Here is a 27,976-nt window from a genome sequence, read left to right as displayed (position 1 = left end):
TCCTGCGATCAACCAGGACTCCGAGGTCCTTCTCCTCCTCCGTCACTTCCAACCTATGCGCCCCCAGCTTATAACTAAAATTCTTGTTAGTCATCCCTAAATGCATCACCTTACACTTCTCACTATTAAATCTCATCCTATTATTATTACTCCAATTTACAAGGTCATCCAAATCTCCCTGCAGAATATCCCGATCCTTCTCCGAATTGGCAATACCTCCCAACTTTGTGTCATCCGCAAACTTTATCAGCCCACTCCTACATTCGGTTCCGAGGTCAGGAACTACAGAGCCTGTACCTCTTGAATACAGAGGAAGGAGTTTTTACTCCATGTACTCATAACCCTGTAGCTCCTAACTGGATCAAGGGATCCACTTCCTGTTCGAAAATCCTCTTGTGAAAGGGATCCCTGAAGAGGGATTGCAAAGAGGGTTTGGAAGGTTGGGTGGACTGGAACTCAGTGGTACATCTAGTGGAAATAACATCCAGAACCCATCTGGTCACAGTTAAGGTCTACCACTGTGGAAAGAAACAGGCTAGGCAACTGCCAAACTGTGGTGCTAGAACAATTGATGGATGGTTCCTGAAATACTCATCAAAATCTCTTTTTAAAAAGGCAAATTACTCCAGAAGTAAGATGCTGATGGAGCCAAGCGCCTGCCTTATTGCAGGCTTGGTGGCTCATAGGACTGTTGGTGGTCAAACAGCTGTGATGGTGGCCAGTATCTCTGTTGCTGCAGTCTCAAGAATTTTCTCCAGGAAGGTGGGATACATATATAAAACCCAGCATGCAGAGGATGGCATGAGAATCTTTCAGTGAGTGGAGTATCTTGTTCATCTTCTTGCTGAAGAGGGGTTCTTGTTAACAACCTGTAATCCCTGACTTGATCTGAGGGTGCAAACTAAATTACATATCACGTGCTAAGGCATATTAAAATGTCATCTAAAACAGACGCTATTAGAGCTGTAATGCAAGAGATGTAAAACAAATAAGGCAAGCTTTGCAGTAAACTGAGGCCTAATGAGCCTATTAATAGTTTTGATAGTCTAATTAGCAATAGAGTTAACATAACTACATAACCTAAGGCTATAAGATTTAGAAATAGTTTGCAATATGTAGCTTGTGATAAACAAGTATACCATAAGAACATAACGGCCATACTGAGTCAGACCAAAGGTCCATCCAGCCCAGTATCCTGTCTACCAACAGTGGCCAATGCCAGGTGCCCCAGAGGGAGTGAACCTAACAGGTAATGATCAAGTGACCTCTCTCCTGCCATCCATCCACCCTCTGACAAACAGAGGCTAGGGACACCATTCCTTACCCATCCTGGCTAATAGCCATTAATGGACTTAACCTCCATGAATTTATCTATTTCTCTTTTAAACTCTGTTATAGTCCTAGCCTTCACAACCTCCTCAGGCAAGGAGTTCCACAGGTTGACTGTGCGCTGTGTGAAGAAGAACTTCCTTTTATTTGTTTTAAACCTGCTGCCTATTAATTTCATTTGGTGGCCCCTAGTTCTTATATTATGGGAACAAGTAAATAACTTTTCCTTATTCACTTTTTCCACACCATTCATGGTTTTATATCCCTCTATCATATCCCCCCTTAGTCTCCTCTTTTCCAAGCTGAAAAGTCCTAGCCTCTTTAATCTCTCCTCATATGGGACCCATTCCAAACCCCTAATCAATTTAGTTGCCCTTTTCTGAACTTTTTCTAATGCCAGTATATCTTTTTTGAGATGAGGCGACCACATCTGTACGCAGTATTCGAGATGTGGGCGTACCATGGATTTATGTAAGGGCAATAAGATATTCTCTGTCTTATTCTCTATCCCTTTTTTAATGATTCCTAACACCATAGAATCATAGAATATCAGGGTTGGAAGGGACCTCAGGAGGTCATCTAGTCCAACCCCCTGCTCAAAGCAGGACCAATTCCCAACTAAATCATCCCAGCCAGGGCTTTTGTCAAGCCGGGCCTTAAAAACCTCCAAGGAAGGAGATTCCACCACCTCCCTAGGTAACGCATTCCAGTGCTTCACCACCCTCCTAGTGAAATAGTGTTTCCTAATATCCAATCTAGACCTCCCCCACTGCAACTTGAGACCATTGCTCCTTGTTCTGTCATCTGCCACCACTGAGAACAGCCGAGCTCCATCCTCTTTGGAACTCCCCTTCAGGTAGTTGAAAGAAGCTATCAAATCCCCCCTCATTCTTCTCTTCTGGAGACTAAACAATCCCAGTTCCCTCAGCCTCTCCTCATAAGTCATGTGCTCCAGACCCCTAATCATTTTTGTTGCCCTCCGCTGGACTCTTTCCAATTTTTCCACATCCTTCTTGTAGTGTGGGGCCCAAAACTGGACACAGTACTCCAGATGAGGCCTCACCAATGTCGAATAAAGGGGAACGATCACGTTCCTCGATCTGCTGGCAATGCCCCTACTTATACAGCCCAAAATGCCGTTAGCCTTCTTGGCAACAAGAGCACACTGTTGACTCATATCCAGCTTCTCGTCCACTGTGACCCCTAGGTCCTTTTCTGCAGAACTGCTACCTAGCCATTCGGTCACTAGTCTGTAGCAGTGCATAGGATTCTTCCGTCCTAAGTGCAGGACTCTGCACTTGTCCTTGTTGAACCTCATCAGGTTTTTTTTGGCCCAATCCTCTAATTTGTCTAGGTCCCTCTGTATCCGATCCCTAGCCTCCAGCGTATCTAACACGCCTCCCAGTTTAGTGTCATCTGCAAACTCGCTGAGAGTGCAATCCACACCATCCTCCAGATCATTAATAAAGATATTAAACAAAACCGGCCCCAGGACCGACCCTTGGGGCACTCCGCTTGAAACTGGCTGCCAACTAGACATGGAGCCATTGATCACTACCCGTTGAGCCCGACGATCTAGCCAGCTTTCTATCCACCTTACAGTCCATTCATCCAGCCCATACTTCTTTAACTTGGCGGCAAGAATACTGTGGGAGACCGTATCAAAAGCTTTGCTAAAGTCAAGGAATAACACATCCACTGCTTTCCCCTCATCCACAGAGCCAGTTATCTCATCATAGAAGGCAATTAGGTTGGTCAGGCACGACTTCCCCTTGGTGAATCCATGCTGACTGTTCCTGATCACTTTCCTTTCCTCTAAGTGTTTCATAATTGATTCCTTGAGGACCTGCTCCATGATTTTTCCAGGGACTGAGGTGAGGCTGACTGGCCTATAGTTCCGCGGATCCTCCTCCTTCCCTTTTTTAAAGATGGGTACTACATTAGCCTTCTTCCAGTCATCCGGGACCTCCCCCGATCGCCATCCTGTTTGCTTTTTTGACTGCCGCTGCACATTGTGTAGACGTCTTCAGAGAACTATCCACGATGACTCCAAGATCTCTTTCCTGATTAGTTGTGGCTAAATTAGCCGCCATCATATTGTATGTCTAGTTGGGGTTATTTTTTCCCCAATATGCATTACTTTACATTTATCCACATTACATTTCATTTGCCATTTTGTTGCCCAATCACTTAGTTTTGTGAGATCTTTTTGAAGTTCTTCACAGTCTGCTTTGGTCTTAACTATCTTGAGCAATTTAGTATCATCTGCAAACTTTGCCACCTCACTGTTTAACCCTTTCTCCAGATCATTTATGAATAAGTTTAATAGGATTGGTCCTAGGACTGACCCTTGGGGAACACCACTAGTTACCCCTCTCCATTATGAAAATTTTCCATTTATTCCTACCCTTTGTTCCCTGTCTTTTAACCAGTTCTCAATCCATGAAAGGATCTTCCCTCTCATCCAATGACAACTTAATTTACGCAAGAACCTTTGTTGAGGGATCTTGTCAAAGGCTTTCTGGAAATTTAAGTACACTATGTCCACTGGATCCCCCTTGTCCACATGTTTGTTGACCCCTTCAAAGAACTTTAATAGATTAGTAAGACATGATTTCCCTTTACAGAAACTATGTTGACTTTTGCCCAACAAGTTATGCGTCTGACAATTTTATTCTTTACTATTGTTTCAACTAATTTGCCCAGTACAGACTTTAGACTTACCGGTCTGTAACTGCCAGGATCACACAAACCTGAATACAAGATTTATAATGGATCTGGGAGTTTGCATAACCACATTTACGTATCAAAACGATTGGGAAATGTAGGACATAAATAGCTTATACTAGCAAATGGAACCTTAATTACATCCCTCAGAACAACAAACATGGGCAGGGGACTGAGACCTAAATCAAATATGATCCTGGATGTAAGGAAAAAGGGTATAAAAGATGGTCAGAACAAGTTCTAGTTAGGACACCAGGGATGACGGAATGGTGGAAGCATGAGTGAGTATGATGAAGCTTTGTGGTAATCTCCACTTACTTTTTCTTTTATCTTTGCTGTTATCAGCCTCTACAAGACTGTAAGTAAGTATGTCAGCATTTGGGGATTGCTTTATCTTGTACCAGCCAAAGGCTCTAAGTATGCACAATCATTTTAATTAGGGCTGTCAATTAACTGTACTTAACTAAAGCGCTTAACACAAAACAAATTAACTCGATTTTAAAAAGTCACAATTTTTCAGTTTTAATCACTCTATTAAACAATAACAGACTACTAATTTAAATTTATTATAAATATTTTGGATGTTTTACTACATTTTAAGATATATCGATTTCAATTACAACAGAATATAAAGTATACAGTGCTCACTTATTTTTATTACAAATATTTGCACTGTAAAAAAGATTAATTGATAAATACTGTTTTTTACCTCATACAAATACTGTAATGTAATCTGTATCGTGAAAGTGCAACTTACAAATGTCGATTTTTACATAACTACTCAAAAACAAAAAAAGTAAAACTCTAGAGCCTACAAGTCCACTCAGTCCTACTTCTTATTCAGCCGATCTCTAAGACAAACACGTTTGTTTTCATTTATGGGAGATAATGCTGCCCGCTTCTTATTTACAATGTCATCTGAAAGTGAGAACAGGCAGGCTCTGCTTGATAATGATCCAAAGTAGTGTCGACCGATGCACCTTCATTTTCATCATCTGAGTCAGATGCCACCAACAGAAGGTCGATTTTCTTTTTTGATGGTTCGGGTTCTGTAGTTTCCGCATGGGAGTTTTGCCTTTTTAAGACTTCCGACAGCATGTTCCACACCTTGTTCCCCATAGATTTTGAAAGGTACTTCAGATTCTTAAACCTTGGGTCGAGTGCTGTAGCTATTGTTAGAAATCTCAGATTGGTACCTTCTTTGCGTTTTGTCAAATTTGCAGTGAAAATGTTCTTAAATTGAACAACATATGCTGGGTTGTCATCCGAGACTGCCATAACATGAAATATATGGCAGAATGCAGGTAAAACTATAGAGCAGGAGACATACAATTCTCCCCTCAGAAGTTCAGTTACAAATTTAATTAACGCATTATTTTTTTAATGAGCATCATCAGCATGGAAGCATGTCCTCTGGAATGGTGGTTGAAGCATGAATGGGGCATACAAATGTTTAGCATATCTGGCACATAAATACCTTGTAACACCAGGTACAACAGTGCCATGCGAATGCCTGTTCTCACTTTCAGGTGACGTTGTAAATAAGAAGTGGGCAGCATTATCTCCCATAAATGAAAACAAACGTGTTTGTCTTAGAGATCGGCTGAACAAGAAGTAGGACTGAGTGGACTTGTAGGCTCTAGAGTTTTACTTTTTTTGTTTTTGAGTGAAGTTATGAAAAAAAAATCTACATTTGTAAGTTGAACTTTCACAATAAAGAGATTGCACTACAGTACTTGTATGAGATGAATTGAGAAATATTCTCTCTTTTTTTTTTTTTTTTTTTTTTTTTTTACAGGGGAAATATTTGTAATAAAAAATAATAATATAAAGTGAGCACTGTGCACTTTGTATTCTGTGTTGTAATTGAACCTAGGCCCGACAGGTATTTAAGGAGGCATCCTCAGCAGCTATGTCATGGCAATACACTGAACAACTGCCCCGACCAACAGCCTTAGTGCTCAACGCCTACAGTAGCCACTTCCAGGCCTCTGACTGGATGGACAGGCAGCACTCTCAGTGGGCATCTGGACTATATAAAGACCCCAACAGGAAGAGGAAGCTGTCTGAGCAACACACCATTGTCTCCTGGTTGCTGCCTAGACAATCCAAACTTGCTGTTCCACCTGATCTTACCTAGCTGCCCTGCTACCTCATCTGATCCTACATCTTGCTGCCTTGCCTGAGGTCACTTTCCCAACCCACTGATCCAGCCCATTGGATTGAATGTTCTGGCCACTGACCCCTGCAAGAATGCCGAACGCTGTCCCGGTCAGGCTCTAATACAGATCGACCTGCACACACTTCATTAGTGCTCTGGACTGCTGCCTAACCCGCCTCCGCCATCAGGCATTACAACCAGGTTACCAAGTGATCCACACTGCTCTGGTCTGACTGACCTTTTCTCATCATTATTTGCCACTCCACCAATCTTTGTCTAATCTGCATATTTTATCAAAGTGATTTTATATTTACTTTCAGATCACTGGTGAAAAACATTGAATAGCATCAGGCCGAGCACAATCCTTGAGGAATCCCACCAGCCCTCCCCCCCATTCAATTATTTCCCATTGTTAAATAGTTTGAGAGCTGTCAAATAGTTCTTAATCCACTTAATATGTGATCTATTGATATCGCACGTTGCTAATTTTTTTTATTACAGTATCATACAGTAAATAACTCAAATGCCTTACAAAAGTTAAATACCGTATATTGCATCTACACAGTTACCTTGTAGTTTTGTATTCTCAAAGAATGAAGTCAGGATTGTTTTACAAAACCTTTTTTCCATAAAACCATACTGATGAGCATTAATTCTATTCCTATCATTTTATTATTTATTAGTTGAATCCTATATCAGCTTTTACATTATTTTGTCTGCAATTGATGTCTGTGTAACCAACCTATACTTACCTGGGTGATCCTACTTGCTCTTTTAAAATATCTGTAGAATATTAATATACTTCCAGTCTTTTTGACTTTCCCAAGTATTCCAAAAATTATTAAAAATTAAAATAAGAGGGCCAGAGATCTCCTCAATCCATGGGACTCTCGGGTGCAAGTTATCAGGGCCTGCTGATTTCAAAAATATTCATCCTTAGTAAATGATGTTGAAAATCCTCCTCGGTTACTAATGGACTGGAAAGTACTTCATCACCCACATGTGACACAAGCACATCATCCTGCTTCTTTCCAAATACAGAACAGAAACATCTAACAAACACTTCTGCCTTTTTTGCATCAACAACAACAATTTTACCCTCTCCGACTAGTAATGGACCTATACCATTGCTAGGATTCCTTTTGTTCCCAATATACTTACACTCCTTATTGTCCCTTAGCCCTGCCAGCCATGGATTTTTCCATGGGTTGGCTAGCTGGAGCACATGACAGTTGGTAACAGCAAGCAAGGCAGATGGACTATGTTACAAGTCTTGGGAATAAATCAGGCTCTGACAGGGCCTTAGTTTTAAGCAGGCTAAGCTCTGGGGCTGTGACACTATGGTTTGAGCATCCAAAAAAGGGAAGGCAGCTGATTTACACTGATACCGGAATACATTACCTTGAGAAATTATCATTGTTATAGAATTAATCAAGTTGCGGCCAGTTGGCAAAACCCAGATGAGTATCTGCCCTCAGTGGTCCTTGCCACTGACAATACACCTACATTCTGCAGACTGCAAAGGCTATTCATTTGTTTTTGGGGAGCTAATCGGAGGGTTGATTTTAATTTACAGAGATCTAGATATTTTGGGTCCTGGGTACTATAAAGACTATCCATTTCCTTTACCTAGGAGAAGGAAGAGTACCTGGGCTATGGATTTATCTCATCCATAGTCGACAATGGCCTGTGTTAACAGATCTTAACACAGACTGTAAAGTTTATTTGTTTATCCAGAAATGCCCCCTGTAAATAAGAAGTCTGACTGGGTTGAACTTTTTTAATTAACTCTTGCAGGTTCACTGCAAAGAGCTTTATCCTGTTAGATACTTTTAATACTGACAACCTTTTCCTGTTTTAATCTTAACAGCTTTTCTCCAACAACTGTACATGCTAAAAACTAGTGTGTGTTGAGGACTAAATCTACTCTACAAAAATCTCTAAAATGCATGTTAAGTCCGAAATCTCAATATATTATGCCAATTTGTTGCCACTGAAATATTCCATGGGAACATGTCATTTTCAACAAATCTTTTTAAGGAAACCTGCCTGGTTTTCTGCTATGTTGCCTGCCCACATACCCGTCTTCCCAGGCTGCTGGGGAGCCCGTAGTCCAATGTGCCACAGCCCCCAGCAATACTCAGGTCCTCAGCTGCTCACCTGATGGGCTTCTGAGGAGCCAGGACTTCCCTACTGGCCAATTCCCTGGGCTACCTGGCTCAGCGGGAAAGTAAGCAGCTGGGAAGCTAGCAAAAATGTTAAGAAATTTCCGCTTCAAGACTTCCAAAATGCAATTTTTCAAACATTTCCTGTCTGTGGGAAATTTTGCTTCTCATGGGATAGACTTTCTGGGTTCCCATACAGCTCTATGTTAATTACACATGATTGCTGAACATCTGACTGGTTTAACTCCAGAATGTTTGCACAATCATGCTGGTAATTTGCAGGGATGAGCATTTGGAAAATCACTTGCTGCTCAAAATCAGACTTGCAATCTCATAAAATAAATTGAAAGACTGCAAGAATATTTTATAATCCCTCACACTGTCACTAACACTACTTAACTCCACTAATTACTATTTCTCTATTAACATGCAGAAATAAATCCAAGTGCATTAGTGATAATTAATAGTCCAAAAGAATCATCTTTTCGAACATCTTCATCTGATTATTGATTGAACAGAATTGTAAATAGCTCTGCCATAGGAAGAGAGTAAATTCAGATACAAAGTAAGGTTTTGAGAGAGAAATGTAGAGTCTGAGATTCGTAATAATAAATTATTAGGCCTGCTCAGCAAAATATTTTCAAATATATAAAATAATTAACTGTGCTAGTTTCTGATGTTATGGTCTAGTGCAGGATGTAGATCCCAGATAGAAGATGCACCAGATACTGAACTAACATTACATTCAATCTTCACCAAAAGACTGAGAAGAAAGACCATTTAACAATTAACTTTAATGTGATTTTTAACTTTTCAAATGCAAAATTTAAAAACTTAAAAAATAACGCTAATTTCATTCAAACTGAGTAAATCTACAAAGCTAAAACCAATACCTAAGTGAGACTCATGACGGTAAGAAATCTATCAGGTTTCACATTTTAATTAAATTTTATCCATGTAATTTTACACCATGGAAAATACATATGACGACACTCACAGAGCCAGAAAAACAGAAAACTTGTGGGAGTGATGGTCCAGAGTGACATCCTGAATTTACTTTGAAATGCAGAAGAACTAATATAAAGAATAAAGGATACGATATAGAAATTGTCCTACTTTTGACATCTCAATTACATTTTTTTTAAAATTGGAAGCAATATCTTCTGCAAAACCTGATGAGTAAGAATACTGTTCAAGTATTATTTCACTGCCGGAAGACACCAGTCCAGTAGTTTAAGGCTTCCACAGCATATAGACTATCTTTACCCATTACAGTTGCTTACTCCAGGGCAGAACCCCTTACAGTAAGCACAGATAGTGTAGCTTCTACCCACTTAAATACTGACTCATACCACTACTGTTTCCTATTTTTAAAACTGACATTCACTAAGCTGTCTCCTGATTATTCCATCTTATTATTATTTACATATCATCAATAGCAGGCTTCACACCTTCATAGTTGTCTGTAAAACGAGACCCTGTTTCTGAAGCAATTGCACTCTCCTGACAAGTACATTTTATCAAAATGAACCAACTAATACAAGCTCTTTACATCCTCTCTGTATTACAGGTCTCAATTAAAAAAGGCTAATGTGGGGGGGTGGGGGGGGGAGAGAATAAACAATTTCATGTGTTTTCTCTACTTGATAGTGTCCCTTAAAGAAGTTCTGTGCAGATAGCCTCAACTTCAGTTTCATTGTAGAATTTTTAAAATATAGAACACAAAATCTAAGACTATAGTTCAAATAATACATCTGAACAACAACTATGTAAAGAAAATATTTGACTGTCAAAACTCCTCTTCCATATCTTTACTACAACACAAAATAGAATACAGTGCACTGAAGGCTGAACCATTCACCTACTTCAGTACCACTACCTTACCTTTACATGACTGAAGTCCCCAACTTTGCCGCTTTCAGTTGGATTGATAGGTTTGCTGTCTACTCGTGGTTTGACAATCTGTCGAAAAGGACTGGAAAGTGGAAGTCCACTAATACTTATTCCATCTAGAAAAAGAAAAGGATCAGAATTTTTTATTTTGTTTTGTTTTCAAGTTCTAAGTAATATTCCAGATTGCCTAGAACTAAAATACCCCTAATACATTATCAAATGGAAAGGAAAAAAATCAGGGAAAGAAGCATAGCCTCTCTCTCTCTATTGCAGAAAGAGTTTAAAGAAAAGATGCAGTCACAATTTTGATCCTGATCCAATACTGACTAAAGGCAATAGAAAGCCTGCCATTGACTTCAGTGGGCTTTGGATGATATTCTCTATTTAGCTAAATTAGTACATTAGAATTCAATGAAATCCACAAGAAAGGAGAATAACATGAAAAGGCACAAAAGAAGGTTTAAAATGTGTCCCCCAAATTTAAGGTTAGACTGGTGCTTATTAAATTAAATGAGAGACGCAAGAGATGGGATTTCTTCCCTAGCGATTATAACGAAAAAAGGCAATCAACTGGTTAACTCCTGTAGAATAACTTCTAATAATATGCCTGAGGAATCCCTTTTCATGTCTATTTTAATAGGGAGCATGAAATAATGGCTTGATGTTTTCTACAGATTACTGATAATGGGATGCATGAACAGAATGGGAATTTCAACATATGATCATTTATAAAGTAATGCAAATGCAAAATGGAAACCTAAGTTGTGTATTGTAATAGTCATCTCAAAACTGAATGAGAAGTACACATTTTCAGAGTCACATTCTCAACTTTATATTTTACTAGTAGCCAGTGTATATTAATATATATGTATGTACAGTAATCAAAAGAAATGTCAACAGAACTTTTGCTACTACTGTAATAAACTCATGTACCTTACTGAAGGGAAACAAAAATCCCATCTATTTTCATTGTAATTGGTGTTTTTTTTCATTCTATTAAAGACCACATACTAAGCAAAAACTGCTAAAAATATATGGGAAAACAACTCTTAAGGGAGAAAAAAAGGTCAGAAATGCAGGAAACTTCATGTGATTACAAATATTTTAACATGCAGTAAGCAGCGTATTCACAACTCAACAATGCAGAGTTTTAGCTGAATAAGTACCATGAATGCTAAAAGTTTGAAGAAAAGAAAATTCTGTTTTATTCCCTTGTAGTGCACAAAGCAACAAATAATTTCATACACCGATTAAATCCAAAGTGAAGCTAAGACTTACCACAAAAGCCATTTACACCAAAGTATTGGAGTACTATGAAATGAATAATAATATAATAATATATGGAGATATACCTATCTCCTAGAACTGGAAAGGACCCTGAAGGGTCATCGAGTCCAGCCCCCTGCCTTCACTAGCAGGACCAAGTACTGATTTTGCCCCAGATCCCTAAGTGGCCCCCTCAAGCTTTGAACTCATAACCCTGGGTTTAACAGGCCAATGCTCAAACCACTGAGCTATCCCTCCCCTATCCAACTGACCATAATAAAAGGAAAAACTACAATCTGCTCATGTGAAAGTTTGAAAGTAGTGTGCTGACTGAGTGTTCCAGCTAGGGTGACCAGATGTCCCGATTTTATAGGGACAATCCCAATTTTTGGGTCTCTCTCTTATATAGGCTCCTATTACCCCCACCCCCTGTCCCGATTTTTCACATTTGCTGTTTGGTCACTCTAGTTCCAGCATCAATAAATATAGTATCTTATTGGTTACCAATTTAAGGTGAACTGGTGTACCTTATGTACACAGTTCTGATGTATAAACAGAGTCAAACCCCACTGCAGCTTCTCTGAACAAGATTCTACCATAAGATCCCACTTGGTCTGGTAAACACATTGCTATATTTTAACAATAGAAAAACTGACAAAAGTTTCTACATTTGGCTCTTATAAATTTCATACTCTCATTTTTCTCATTTAAGAAAAAAGAATTGACACTTGCCATTTTTATGTACAGGCTATTCTCCCTACAGCTATACACTTAATTGGATAAAATGAAGAGCCATATGCTGAGTCACTGCCAAAGTCATTCTGATATCTTCTCTCTGCAAAAGTAACCCCAGTCAAAATTTACTTGTCATATCAGAAACCTTATTTACATAAATAAAATTCAGGTCTGTGTCTGCATACAGGTGGCATGACCCAAAAGCTGAAATCAGGAAGAAAACTGCAGTATTCAATTTGCGTGCCCCACTTAGGTCCCATTTCATAGGTATTCTGTTGAGGAACTAGGAATGTTTGACTCTGTTTTACTGTATACCTCATCCTATGCATCCTTCCCTCCATAACGTATCTAAAATCAGATCCTTCCACTCTGCACAGAGGGCAACAATATTTGTCCCTGCCCTGATTCTTGATTACTGCTATTTCCATATGTGCTTAAGAGGTGGTCTTGTAGAGGAATGTGTACTGTACTCTGACCCTGATGATATATCCTGTCAAGGATAACAATGAAAGATGAAGTCAGATATTTCAACATATTCCTCTTGGAGAAAGCCTGACCTTAATGTACCAGTGTTAATGAAACACAAGAAGGTTGGATGGTTATTCTAAGGACGTTCGTCAGCCTCACATTAAACCAAAGGACTTTTTAAGAATCAAACCAATAATACAGCAATTTTTGTTATGGGACACATGAAAGAATTCACTAAGCCTTTTTAAATCAGACCACAAATTCTGCACATTTATATAACAGGCCCGTTAAGTAAAACTCCTTCCAAAGCAGCTAAAATGCCTGCAGTCACTGGATTAGAGAAGTCTCCATCTCAGGAGCTATGCCAACAAGTACTGAGGCTTCAGGTCAGGATCCAGACAGGTAAATTTGTTTGTGTGATCAGATGTAATAAGATTGCCAGGCCAATAGGAATAGCCACTGACAGTTGGGATAGATCGAAGAACCTGATCTGTCTCCATATGGAGACATTAGAATCATAGAATTTATGCTCTTCCTGAAATTGATTAAGGATCTTGCTATCTAAAGGAATGAAGAAGGCAGCAAAACAATTTAAATATAGAAAGTCAGCAAGCAGTAAACCTTAATTTTGCATATTTTTGTTCCATTTGTACATTTTATTTTTCTAAAGAAAGGCTGATTCTCATTCATTGGTAACCATTAAGACATGTTAATTTGCAACTAACATTTAGTCCTTTTTGCTAGCCAGGACAGTACACTATATGTATCCACATTTATCTGAGCAAATATATAGCTTAACTTACATTTATTAAAGGTTCTTAATTTTTACATATCTTATTGCTAAAAAATGATAAATGGATTTCTTTATTTTCTAGATGTGTAATCTTTTACTCATGATTTGTATCAAACTATTTGGATGGAAATGGGAATTCAATTAAAAATGCATAAAATAAAAACATTTTTTATCATTTAAATAAAACTACCTTGAATGTGCTGAATAGATAAGAAAAATGTTTAAGACATGTTTTGCATTTCAAATCAATTAATTAAATCAAGGAAGTATTACACTGGTCTACAATTTTTGAGAAGTCGTCTGCTTCAGAGATCAAATGTGCTATTTATTATGTATTTTGATGTGCTGAATTCAAATATGACAATTAAAACAACTGATTGGCTACTGTTTCTAAGATATTTAAGTTTTTACATTTTATGTCTATGTATATTGTGTAGATAGTAGAATTTTAATCAAATTGTAAACCTAGGTCTTTTCATGTGTTTATGGTTGCTTTACATGATAATATTTCACCTGTCCTGTTTATGTAACACTTTAAAAATCAGCAAAAGGGTTCTATAAATAAAATTTATTATGAAACAAAAGGCAAAAAACTATTCTGTACATAGTTTAGTCCTATTCAGTGTCTACTCAGCGCTTCTTGGCTTGTCTCTTGTATTCATTAAATGGAGCATCTCTTGTCACTGTCCAGCAATAGTCTGCAAGCATTTGATGGGCTCCATTTGCCCTGATAGCGTTTCTCCATTGTTGCAATGTCCTGGTGAAATCGCTCGCCGTGCTAGTCGCTCACTGCTCCACAGTTCGGTGGAAAAAAATCTAGATGAGAGTGCAAAAAATGTATCTTTAGTGACATGTTGCAACCAAGGCTTTTGTATGCCTTGAGGAGGTTTTCCACCAACAACCTGTAGTTGTCTGCCTTGTTGTTTCCGAGAAACTTTATTGCCACTAACTGGAAGGCTTTCCATGCCATCTTTTCCTTGCCACGCAGTGCATGGTCAAATGCATCATCTCGAAGAAGTTCACGAATCTGAGGACCAACAAAGACACCTTCCTTTATCTTAGCTTCACTTAACCTTGGAAATTTTCCACGGAGGTACTTGAAAGCTGCTTGTGTTTTGTCAATGGCCTTGACAAAGTTCTTCATCAGACCCAGCTTGATGTGTAAGGGTGGTAACAAAATCTTCCTTGATTCAACAAGTGGTGGATGCTGAACACTTTTCCTCCCAGGCTCCAATGACTGTCGGAGTGGCCAATCTTTCTTGATGTAGTGGGAATCTCTTGCACGACTATCCCATTCGCAGAGAAAACAGCAGTACTTTGTGTATCCAGTCTGCAGACCAAGCAAGAGAGCAACAACCTTCAAATCGCCACAAAGCTGCCACTGATGTTGGTCATAGTTTATGCACCTCCAAAAGTTGTTTCATGTTGTCATAGGTTTCCTTCATATGGACTGCATGACCAACTGGAATTGATGGCAAAACATTGCCATTATGCAGTAAAACAGCTTTAAGACTCGTCTTCGATGAATCAATGAACAGTCTCCACTCATCTGGATCGTGAACGATGTTGAGGGCTGCCATCACACCATCGATGTTGTTGCAGGCTACAAGATCACCTTCCATGAAGAAGAATGGGACAAGATCCTTTTGACGGTCACGGAACATGGAAACCCTAACATCACCTGCCAGGAGATTCCACTGCTGTAGTCTGGAGCCCAACAGCTCTGCCTTACTCTTGGGTAGTTCCAAATCCCTGACAAGGTCATTCAGTTCACCTTGTGTTATGAGGTGTGGTTCAGAGGAGGAGGATGGGAGAAAATGTGGGTCCTGTGACATTGATGGTTCAGGACCAGAAGTTTCATCCTCTTCCTCGTCTGACTCAAGTGAGAATGATTCTGGTGCATCAGGAACCGGCAGTCCTTCTCCGTGGGGTACTGGGCGTATAGCTGATGGAATGTTTGGATAATGCACAGTCCACTTTTTCTTCTTTGACACACCTTTCCCAACTGGAGGCACCAAGCAGAAGTAACAATTGCTGGTATGATCTGTTGGCTCTCTCCAAATCATTGGCACTGCAAAAGGCATAGATTTCCTTTTCCTGTTCAACCACTGGCGAAGATTTGTTGCACAAGTGTTGCAGCATATGTGTGGGGCCCACCTCTTGTCCTGATCTCCAATTTTGCAGCCAAAATAAAGGTGATACGCTTTCTTAACCATAGTGGTTATACTGCGCTTTTGTGATGCAAAAGTCACTTCACCACAAACATAGCAGAAGTTATCTGCACTGTTCACACAAGTACGAGGCATCTCTGCTCACTTTGGCTAAACAGAAATGTGTCCCTTTGCAAAATCAAACACTGACAAATAAGAGCACGACACTGTATGATTTCTAGAGCTGATATAGGGCAATTTGTTCAGCAGAGTGATGTAAGCTTCGTTATGATTGCATCATCCATGACTTCTAGGAATAACATGATGCAATTCATATCATGTATGACGCAATACCAGCTTCAGATTGCATCATTCATTCTTTTGCCTAATAAGCAAGTACTGTCCCAGTCATAGATTTATTCATAGATCCAGTCAAAGATGTATTTTAGTCATTTCTGGTTTAAATTGAGATCCCTTCCCTTTATAACTCACTTATCCTCCGCCATTCCCAAGTCAAGGGTCGTATATACTGACCCAATAGCATATCTTGAAAACTAGAGCCAATCAACAATTTTAAGCATCATTTTCGTTCTCAGTGACCCAGAATTAGTAAAGTTTGACTACATTTATTTCAGAAGCATTTTGGCTGTAGAGCAGTGTTTATCTGTAGTTAGCGAATTGAACTGATTGTTTTGTGTCACCATGTATTTCAAGATTTTAGAATTAGTAGATCTCACACCTGGTTTTATTCATAGATTGAAGAGGAAAACTGGCTTTCCTGCTTTTTCAAATCCCAATCAGTTTCCCAACTTTGAATGACTTGGTCACTGAACTGAACTAGTTGAAGAAATTATTCTCAATGCACCCACAAAGAGGCTACTGCTGTCAAAAACTGGTTTAGCACTTGTAGCCAATGATTTTAGTTTATTATTCATTTATTGTGTCATGATTAATTAACATGATTAATATATAATCATTGTATACAGTTAAATTGAAGGATTATAGAAGTATAAGATTGATCAGTATTTAGAAGGAATAATTATGTATTAGATATCTAAGGCCTGGTCTACACTAGGAGGTGAGATCGATCTAAGTTACGCAACTTCAGCTACATGAATAACGTAGCTGAAGTCGAGGTACTTAGATCGACTTACCGTGGTGTCTTCACCGAGTCACCTGCTGCCGCTCCCCCGTCAACTCTGCCTGCACCTCTCGCCGAGCTGGAGTACAAGCGTCGATGGGAGAGCACTCGGGGTCGATTTATCGCGTCTAGACTAGACGCAATAAATCAATCCCCGCTGGATCGATCGCTGCCCGCCGATCCGGCCGGTAGTGAAGACATACCCTAAGTAAGGAGGGCTGAAATGCAAGACCTATAGGCTGAGGCCTGTAAGATTTTAGCTTAGCTATTTTAGGCCTTAAGAGATAAGAAATGCTGACATAAGTAAATGACTGAAGAAGAATAACACGATGCCATACGATTAGGGGAAAAGAGGTACTAAGGGGTGAAATTACTAAAAATTAGCCAGAAAATTAATGTTAAATCTCAAAAATGCTTCAGAGGCACATTTATCTCTAACGTGTATCTTAATCACAGGATACAGGTTGTATGTCAATGCTCATGAGAATAAAAGGAACTACACATAACCTATAGGAATTGGGGTACCTTAAGTTTCTAGGGGACACCAGACCAATAAGGAAAAAGAGGGCTGACACTTTCATCTACATGCGCAGAATGTTGGTATAGTTAAAAATCACATTATAAGAAGAGGGTGCCTAGACTGGGAAAACTGAGCTTCCCATGGGAAAACTCGAACAGGAAGTATCCCTCTACTGATGACCAATCCATGAGACCCCCATCAGACCCTAACACTATCTAGGAGAATGTAAGTATGTCTGTAGCTATAATTGGTGCATGGATATATTTAGGAAATGTATATACTGTGACATTCATAACTTTGTTGGTAATTTTAATAAAATTAATAAAAGATAGTAGACCTTGTCCTTGTGATTGATTGTATAGGTTACTTCCCTATAGCTTCATGTGTGCATATGAGCTCTAGGTCTAAAACAGGCAGAGATAACTGTTGAACACGAGACTGTAGCCACCACAGCCAAACCCTCAATGGTATAATATATCATCACTAAAATTAACTTGAAATAAAAATAAAGGCTACACACTTCAACAAACCCTGGTTCCAGGTGCTTAGCCAGAGACTTACACCAATCCAATGGCTTCCCTTTCTTCAGAACTTCAGCAGCAAACATGTACTGCTTAATATTGTTTTGAATGTAAATTATTTCAGTAGATAATAAGTAGTTTAGGCCTTAAAGTGTCATAATTTCACATTTAGTTTTAAATAGAAGGGTGCCAATTTCAAATTTAACTTTGAAATAGGTTTTTTAAATGTAGTTAAATTACATTAAAAATCTGAATTAAATAAAAACTCATCAATTTTTATCCACACCTGCAGCTCCTGAAGTGATAGTATTTCACAAGAACCTTGTATTTCATTTTAAGACCTTGTGGTGGCAGAGAAAAGGTTGAAAACATGTCCCCAGAGTACTCTAAAGGTTCAAAAACCTGATGGCAAATTTTTAAAAGAGTCCGAAATGTATTATCTACTTAAAAATCGCATTACTTTAAGCCAATCTCATGATTTTGGGGGAGGCCGACTCATGATTTTTGGGACTAGCAAGATTGGACAATATATTTATTTGTTCATTACAATCTTATTTAGTATATTTTATTTGCCCACTCTCTGCTCCTTACTTCGGTCTCTCCTTACAGGAACACAAACATAGCATTAGAATTATGGTCAAATTTTCAAAACCCCCATATGTTCAAAATTAAGCAGGATCACTTCACCCAATGTTAGTGTTATGAATAATACACAATATGCATACATAAAAAGTTAGACATCTCTTAAACAAAAAATAATTTGCACAACATGTTGTACACCTCTACCTCGATATAACGCGACCCGATATAACACGAATTCTGATATAACGCGGTAAAGCAGTGCTCTGGGGTATCAAAGCAAGTTCAATATAATGCAGTTTCACCTATAACGCGGTAAGATTTTTTGGCTCCCGAGGACAGCGTTATATCGCGGTAGAGGTGTATGAGAAGGGAGGAAATTTCTTAGTACAGAAATCCTTAATGCTATAATCTCTGAAATGAAAGTTTTGTGTCTCTGGCTGCTGGCAATTGCAATACAGTAAAGATGCAATAACTGCAAGCACAGTACAAGACTGGATTATTTAAAGTAAAAACTAAAATAGATGCTAAAAGAAAAAGCAAGAGAGATTTCTTTCCCAAACTCCTAAATGTGCCCAACATAATAAAAATCTGACACAGATGGTCATTAGAAGAGCTCTGTGTAAGCTTTAAACCATGTCCCTCTCACCAACAGAAGTTGGTTCAACAAAAGATATTACCTCACCCATCTTGTCTCCCAGACAGTCAGTAACAGGAACTCTATCACATTTTCCCACATCCATGTCTCCACAGAAGACAGACTGTTGGTATAGATATACCTTCTTTGGTGGAGGCTAATGAACCATTTCAAGCACAAATGCCTACAGTTAGTATTCGTACCACCAGCACCTGCTCAAAAAGGAATATCTTGAGGTTGCCTTGAAAATTGGGCTGCTGCCCCAAATTAGCCCATGATCAGATCAGTAGAGCTCACTCTGCCTTCCCCCAGCTGAATATTAGTGAAACAACTCTATGTCTAAAAGCTGTCATTGCTCAAGTGTTGACAACAATTTTGTAATGCCTTAAAACATTCAGACTGCCCACCAGAATTCTGCTGGCAGATCTCGCCTACTGAGGCAGATTCTTTTTCTGCCCCACAAAAAAGAATAATTTTTAAAATGGAATTAACCTTTACCACCAGAGGACAGGGCACACTTCTGAACTATAGGCTTCCTTAAGACATATATGTAATCATTTGTCTATGATGAAACAAGAGGCCCTTTGTTTACATCTCTTGACCCAAAGAGGGAATTGATCATCAAAAACATCTGGGTTCACGATATGTAGAATTTTGCCATCTCAATTACATTTCAAAGCCACAAACTTTTAGGGGAGGAAGAGTATGGACAACTTATAGGGATCAAACTATCTCCCTTTGAAAAGAAGAGTTCATTGCTTAGGGAAGAAACTACGAACTGTGTGAGACAATACCTTATCATTCTGATACATCAGGAAGGGGTACCTATGAAACACAGCTGCTACAACTCCCTCGTACCAACTCAATGTGATGACTAACAGGGTCAGCAAGAATAGACAGCAAGAACAAGAAACTGAAGCTATTGGTTCACAGGGAAGGACTGCAAATCACATGTAAATGGACAACAGTCAAATTTGGACTACAGACACAGACCACTGTCCAGACAGCCACCACCAAAAGTTCTGAAATGAAGCACAGATTGGCCCAGGCTTCCTTCGTTTGCCTAAAATTTGCTCAGGACTAAGGGCCTGGAAACAAAATGACCAACAAATCATCCATCCTCCCTGTTGAAGGAAAAGGCTGAGGCAGGGACTGTTGCATCCTGGAAGTAAATGCCAGCTATGCAAGTGGTGTCAGTGAGAGGGCTTTGGCTGATGCTCCAGGAAAGAGGACTGCTGGGATGGGATGGGATGGGATGGGCTTCATCTACCAAATACTGGGAAGACCATCTTTGGACATCGTCTGGCTAACCCGATAAGGAGAGCTTTAAACTAGATCTTATGGGGGATGGTGACAAAAATCTGGCTAATGCACATCTACGCTACAGTAATGAAGACAATGGGAAGGGGCCTAATTCTGGAGATGGGACTAGAAACCACAACTGCATTAAAGAGGCAAGAAGAAAAACTACAGGACATTCTACAAAATATCTTTGATACCTGTATACCAACACAAGTAGTATGAGAAATAAGCAGGATGAAGCAAGAGTCCACCAGATGGCACTATAGGACAGAAGGCATCAGTTTTCAGACAAATATCTCTTGGGGATAAAAAAAACCTCTGGTTGGCCCAGGTAGTTGACTCGAGCTCTGGGGCTAAAAAACTGCTAGGTAGACATTCAGGCTCAGGCTGCAGCCCAAGCTCTGGGATCCTGTGAGGGTGGAGGCCATGCTGCATGGCTTTTATCCCCACGTGGACATGCTTCCTTTTTGACATGGACATCAAGGGTAAGAGAAATGTATCTCCTGAGAACTGAAGAGTTGCTTCCTAAGTGCTTTCCAGGAACTTTATGGCAGTCCTCATTGGGACAGAACAAAATCTTTTGGACACCACTTCTATGACAGAGTCAAGATTTTTCAATTGCAATGTTGTCCATGCTAGAATAAATCCCTCACTACTGCTACTCACTACTCCCATTTATACAGTCACAGATCGTGTTAACTTTTTTTGCTACAGCTTCACACTACGAGCTCATGCTAAATTGCTTGTCCACTATGACCCCTAAATCCTTTTCAGAGTCACTGCTTCCAGAATATATTCTATAGGTATGACCTATTCCTTGATTCTAGATGCACAACTCTGCATTTGGCTGTATTTGAATGGACCCAGTTTACCAAGTGATCTAGATCACCTTTTATTTGAATGGACCCAGTTTACCAAGTGATCTAGATCACTATTGCCCTGTCCTCATGATTATTTACCATTGTATCATCCACAAACGTTATTAGCAGTGATTTTATATTTATCTCCAGATCACTAATGAAAACGTTCAATAGCACTGGGCATAGTATTGAGCCCTACAAAACCTCCTAACACCACCTCTATTCAATAATGACTCCCCATTGACAACTATTTTTGAGACCTGTCAACTAGCCAGTTCTTAATACATTTAACAAACACTTTAATAATATTATGTAATGCTATTTTTTAATTATCTGTACAGGTACCTTTATCAACCAAAACTCGAATTCCATCAAAAAAATTGAAATCAGGTTTGTTTCACAAGATCTATTTCTTGAAAAGATCTATTTTGAACGCATGCAAATGGGAGCTGAATTCTCTGATCTATTCTGTGCATGTCCACACTGGAGCTCATGGTGAGAGATTTAGGTAGTTACAATGAGCAACAATTCAATAGTTTTCGGAGGTACTGTTAAAAACTGTTTAGAAAAAACTCATTCCAGTATATATTTAGTAAATATTGAGTTGTCTAACAAGTAATCACTGCAGTCTTCCTCTGAAGAAAAATCATACAATCCATAAAAGCATTATCTAAAGATCTTCTCTAGCAGGAGGTTCATCACCAACACACAAAAAAGGAATTGCAACAGCAATTTGGACTGATGTTTTAATAAAAAACATCTTGTAATAAATTACATTTATTAATGGATTATTGCAATATAAGCAGTCTATAATTTCTCCTTTTTGTGTTCTCCCTATTACAAACAGTGTAAACAGAAGCAGCTTCAGCAGTAAATGAAAAAACAGTTGAAGACACTGCTAAGGACTTGACTTTTCTTTGTTTAAAAGATAGAAATCCTTGGATCATTAATATTAATCTTAATTTAGAAGGAAGAAAGAATGCATTTATTGTAGCTACTGAACTAATAAAAGCCAACTAACTTTTCCAACTCTCTATAATGCATTACTTTTCCTACTCCAGTGTCTCACATCCTCGTGAAAAATGTTAACTACTTGTCACTATTAGTTTTAAAAGCTACACTAAAATTATAGTAGCATCTGGAAGTGTTGCTCTACCTAGTTCATGTTAAACCAGTAGTTAAGCTAATAATAATACTCTGAATGTATATAGTACCTATCATCCAAAGATATCAAAGTTCTATAGAAATATTGAGTCTATCACCACCCTCTTTCATAACAGAAGAGAAGGAGTTGTGACTGCTTACTCCAGGGCTTCAATTAATCCTTAATCTCCTAACAAGCACTACTGTTTCACCAAATTAACAAGGTAAAAATGCTGTTCTAAGGTTTCACTTGTACAGGCGAGTATAATAGTGCCACATAGTTCAGATCAATAATCCATCCAAATCCATTATCCTGTCTCTGTTGGATGCCAGTACCAAAAGTTTTGTATGCTGCATTCTCATCCCCAAATAGATTTTTCTGGGAAGTTTTGTAAAAGAAAAATTAGAGGAATTTTAAAGTTAGTGTTTTGAAAGATTACCTAAAGTTCCCTTGTGAAATAGAATCATAAGTGCTTGGCCTTGTGCTCTGTTGATATAACCAACTCTCTGATAGGTCCTGTGACAAGTTACAAAAAATGTAATAGAAACCATCATAATTTGATTTGATAAATAATACTACCAAGCTCTTACATAGCGCCTTCCGTCAGTAGATCTCAAAGAGTTTTACACTACTGTGACAAAGTTCCTCCTCTGCCTTGGTGGGTCCTGTGCTTATAGGCGGACTTGCTTGCCTCAGAGATTCACAGCAGCCCTCAGTTTGGCCACTTTTGCTAGTGGCTCAAACCTGCCATTCACTCAGCTAACCTCATCACTGGCCAGCATGGGGGAAACGGAGAACAATCCCCACAGTCTCTGTGTCCCACCTAGTGGGTCGGGGACAGGCCAGATCCCTTTCCAATTTAGACCTTCCCTTCTGGTGTTTCTCACAGACCAGGTCAAACAGAGGACTGGACGAGGTGACCTATGGAGGTCCCTTCCAGTCCTACATTTCTATGATTTTATGACGTAAGGGTAAATCCTGAGCATGATGAAAAGAGTTTTGGTCATGCTACTCTTGTCAATAGCCACAGGGGCTCCATATTAAATCCCACATATCATGTTGAAGATGTATCCCGAAAGGCTGCATGATACAAATTTGAAAACAGATATCAGTTCTACCCTCTGGTTTAGAAACAAAGATCATCATATGGAGGTCACGCAGAAATGTTTGCCAAAATAAAACACTTTACTCCAAGCAGAAGGGGAGTTTGTAACTAGGCTTGGAAGAATTAGATTTTCATCAATATAGGACAGGAAAGGTCAATTTCACTGTACACACACATACCAATAAAAAAAAATATGTCCATCTATAATACATGAAATTTACATATATGCAAAGAAAGAAAAATACTGCTTCAGAACTTAGAGCTTGATTCAATGATATTTACTTTGTATATTTTGACAGGCAATGTAGACGGTTTGTGTTTTAACAGTTATAAAATTGTAACTTCTTGAATCTCAAGGTCTACTATCATTAAATAATTATTGTCTGACCCCCATAGTGTCTGATCCCTCCTATAATTTTCCACAACTGTGAAAATTTAAAATAGATAATCTAAAATAATGCTTAAAATAAACTATCAAATTTATAAAAAATAAAAATCACATTATGCCAAGCCTATTTGTAACTTACCATCACTGAGGTCTTGCAAAAGGTTTTCTTGACAGGAGAAGTCCAGCTTCACTTTAATGTTTACATTAAATGTTGCAATCTTCCCAGGTTTTAGTGGAAACTGGGAGAGAGTGTCTTCTAGCTTCCAACTCAGGAACTCACCATACAGCTTTTCTATATTAAAAATGTATATATTATATATAAGCATATGCACAATAAGAGCAGTAAGTTTTAAATTTAAAACAAACTAGTACCTTATATGTTATATACCATGTATAGTTTATTTCTTTTCATTTTCTGTTTAAATGTGTGAAAATATTTGGTATGAAAGAATGAAAAATTAAATTAATGTTGACAGGACTGAGCAGGGCTGATGACACTGTGTGAAAGAAAAACATGTTTACCCAGGAAACCAAAATATAAACCTTATTGAAAGGAACAGCAATAAAAATAATTGGATGATTGACATCAAATTACAAGAAGCATGAAATGTGTTTTTCTCTCTCTGAAGTGCAGCCTAAAAGTGAACTAAAGTAATCTTCATACAGTACTGAATCACATAGTCGCCCCAACAAGGAACTGACACACGCATCACTTCATCTTATCACAAAAGTATGACAAAACCAATCCCAAAGCTAAATCAATCACTATTTCAAAGTGTCTGCAGTTTGGGGGTGAGGGGAGGGGGCATTTTGTTGGGTTTTGGTTGGATGGTGGGGTTTTTTTTTGTTTGTTTTAACTGGAGGTTCTGCCCCATAACTAGAAATTAAAATAAAGAGAAAGAGGTTCATGCCACTTGCTGTAGCTGACCAATATTTAGAGCAGGGGTTCTTTTTCCTTCTGCGCACTCTCCCCCGCCCCCTCCCCAACCATACTATAAAAATTCCACAGCTCACCCATGCCACAACAACTGTGTTTCAATAGATTAAAAGCCAGGGCTAGTAGGTAGCAAGCAGAGTAATTGCCCAGAGCCCCACACTGCAGAGGGCTGTGCGAAGCTAAGCTGCTCAGGGCTGGCTTCAGCCCAGGGGCTCAGGATTCAGGTTTCTGCCCTGGACCACAGTGAGTCTAACACTGGCCCTGCTCTCTGGTTTATTTTGGTAGACCTCCTGAAACCTGCTTGCAGCCTGCCCCCCAGGGGGTCCCGGACCCCTGGTTGAGAATCGCCAATTTAGAGTACTTCAGGACTAGAATATTAGGGACACTACAAGTCAGGATTAATTTACACTGGAAGATATTTGTGGGGGATTGTGCATAGCACTGGCAAACACCATGCACAGCTCTAAGCACTGTTAGTTTAATGCTTATGAAAGAGAGGAACTGACAGAAAATGATACGAAAAAACTGAATATATTTCATTATGTTTACTATAAATGTGGTATTGAGATAATTTATATGAATTTATTTTACAATCTTACTAGCAATTAATTATGTTCATGTTTGGATAATTAGCAATAAACAATACCAAGTAAATGGATTTCTAAAATTAACAAAGTACAATTCAGTTGGCAAACTACACAGCAAAGGAACTAAATATGACATATTATGCCAATTATGTGCTATGCTAAGTGAGCTCTGAAGTTCGCCAAAATACTACAGTGATGATTTTTATTTCAGTTCATCCCTATTGGTATCCTTGACATCACATTAAAAAACATGGCTGCTGTAGTGCAGATGCTCTATGCAGACGGAAGAGAGCTCTCTAGTCGGCATAATTACTCCACCTCCCCAAGTAGCGATAGCTATGTCAGCAGGAGGAGAGCTTCTCCCACCGACATAGCGCTGTCCACACCAGCACTTAGGTTGGCGTAACTTACATCACTCAGGGGGGTTACTTTTTCACATCCCTGAGCGACTTAAGTTATACCCAAGTAAGTGCTAGTGTGTATAAGTCCTTACACAAAGAAATTGATCTGGATGAATGGGTTTCCATACGGGAAAGACAATGTACATCTTCAATTTATGTAAATCAAAGAAAATTTTTATCCATTACTGTATAGATGGCCTTTGACTCCAGTGAAGATCCACCACAGTTTTGCTCCTGGCGAGGCACCTTGTTTGAGGGGTTGTGGGGAAAGAACATACACATATGGCAGTTGTGTCCAGGAATTAGACAGTTTGGGGAGGAAATAATTAAACAGATTCATTTTATAACAAAATACCAGCTTCCCAGAAATCCCCGAGCTGCTTACTTAATGCTCCAGTAAAGGATGTACATTTTAAACAGAAAGACAATTTATTTCCTTTGTAGCGGAAAAATGTGACTTCTCTTATGGAATTGTGGGCTAGTAAAACATGGACTGTCTTTGTAATAGAAAAGCTGTCATACCAAGTACATACACAATAGAAGCGCCAAAAAGAGGATTGGTGTTTAGAAATTTGGCCACCCTTTTTAGTGTATTATAAGGAGGAGAGCTTCTTATCCAGCAAGCCAGGTTCTTTGAATATTAACCTGATCCTGCATAAGAAGTAAGTAGCGTTTAAAAAGTTTCAATACTACACCAAAGGATATCAAGGTCAAGGAAAGTGCGGGCCCCTTACTGAATGGGGGAGGCAACCTAGTAACAGAGGATGTGGAAAAAGCTAATATCCTCATGCTTTTTTTGCCTCTGTCTTCACGAACAAGGTCAGCTCCCAGACTACTGCACTGGGCAGCACAGTATGGGGAGGAGGTGACCAGCCCCCTGTGGAGAAAAGTGGTTCAGGACTATTTAGAAAAGCTGGATGAGGACAAGACCATGGGGCCGGATGCACTGCATCCGAGGGTGCTAAAGGAGTTGGCGGATGTGGTTGCAGAGCCATTGGCCATTATCTTTGAAAACTCATAGCGATCGGGGAAGGTCCCAGATGACTGGAAAAAGGCTAAAGAGAAGAATGAGGGGGGATTTAATAGCTGCTTTCAACTACCTGAAAGGGGGTTCCGAAAGAGGATGGATCTAGACTGTTCTCAGTGGTAGCAGATGACAGAACAAGGAGTAATGGTCTCAAGTTGCAGTGGGGGAGGTTTAGGTTGGATATTAGGAATACTCTTGCAGTCGAACTATGATCATGAAGGAACAGGGATTCCAACTCTGACCATGCAGCCGTAAGAGGGAACTGAAGAGGCATTGATCCACACAACCTAATATAACCTCGCCTGAGACACGAGGCAAAACCCCTCACACACGCAGGTCAGCACGTGCAGGTCGCACATGCAGGTCAGCTACAAAAAAATCATCTGGCTCCAGCACATTGCATGCAGGCGCACCAGAGTTTGCAATACATATAGGGACCACCTCTCGAAGAAGAAAGGCTACTTACCTAGCAATTGTAGTTCTGAATAGACTGTCAGTACAAATCCACATACTGTCCTTAACTCCTTATTTATTCAGAGTCTTATCTCAGATTTTGCTTGTGTGTGTGGCTAGACCACATAATGGGACAGGACTAACATCACCATGAAACTTCAACTACAATAGTAAAATGAAACCATCACTAATGTTAAGCACTTATCTACCAAGAAGAAAAAGATAGAGGGTTCCAAGTACTCTTTTGACAGTAGTCACAAGAAACAGAAGTGGGGTCAATGCAATGGCTCCTCATGAACCTGAGGGAACAAGTGTGCAGTTACAACAGCCAAAGGGTTCCAATCTCTGTTCTGAAAGAGTGGAACAGCTACACTGACAATATTCTGTTTTATACTTGTTCTCAGCTGAAAATTAATTTGCATCTTCTTGTATTTCACTGTCAATTTATTAAGGCTGACATCTCATAGCTACTGTAGAATATAATTGACAGGAATTATCTTGTGTGTGTTTTAGAAGCAGATGGTTTGTTTGAAGAAATCTAATTCCAATGTGAAATGTATTACATCTAGGGATGAGAATATAATAAGAATGACTGTTTTAATTTTTCACCCCTAAATGTGTTTACTTGATAATGGCTACAGTGTAGGACTGCTTTTCATATTAGACAAGCAAGGTGGGTGAGGTAAT

The 27,976-nt window shown here is 39.1% G+C and overlaps 1 protein-coding gene across 1 annotated transcript in view; it reads right to left on the bottom strand.

Moving 5' to 3' along the window:
- TRAPPC9 (trafficking protein particle complex subunit 9) overlaps positions 1–27,976 on the bottom strand; it is an 839,327-nt gene that overhangs the window by 655,765 nt on the left and 155,586 nt on the right. The window contains exons 16-17 of the mRNA XM_065398766.1: positions 24,024–24,176; positions 10,267–10,391 (exon numbers count right to left, since the gene is read on the bottom strand). Of these exons, the coding sequence (XP_065254838.1) occupies positions 10,267–10,391; positions 24,024–24,176 (278 nt within the window). The remainder of the gene's footprint in view (positions 1–10,266; positions 10,392–24,023; positions 24,177–27,976) is intronic.

The sequence above is a fragment of the Emys orbicularis genome, chromosome 2, assembly GCF_028017835.1.
Source record: "Emys orbicularis isolate rEmyOrb1 chromosome 2, rEmyOrb1.hap1, whole genome shotgun sequence".
In the NCBI taxonomy this organism is placed as follows: Eukaryota; Metazoa; Chordata; order Testudines; family Emydidae; genus Emys; species Emys orbicularis.
This window is presented reverse-complemented; position numbering and strand designations above follow the sequence as displayed.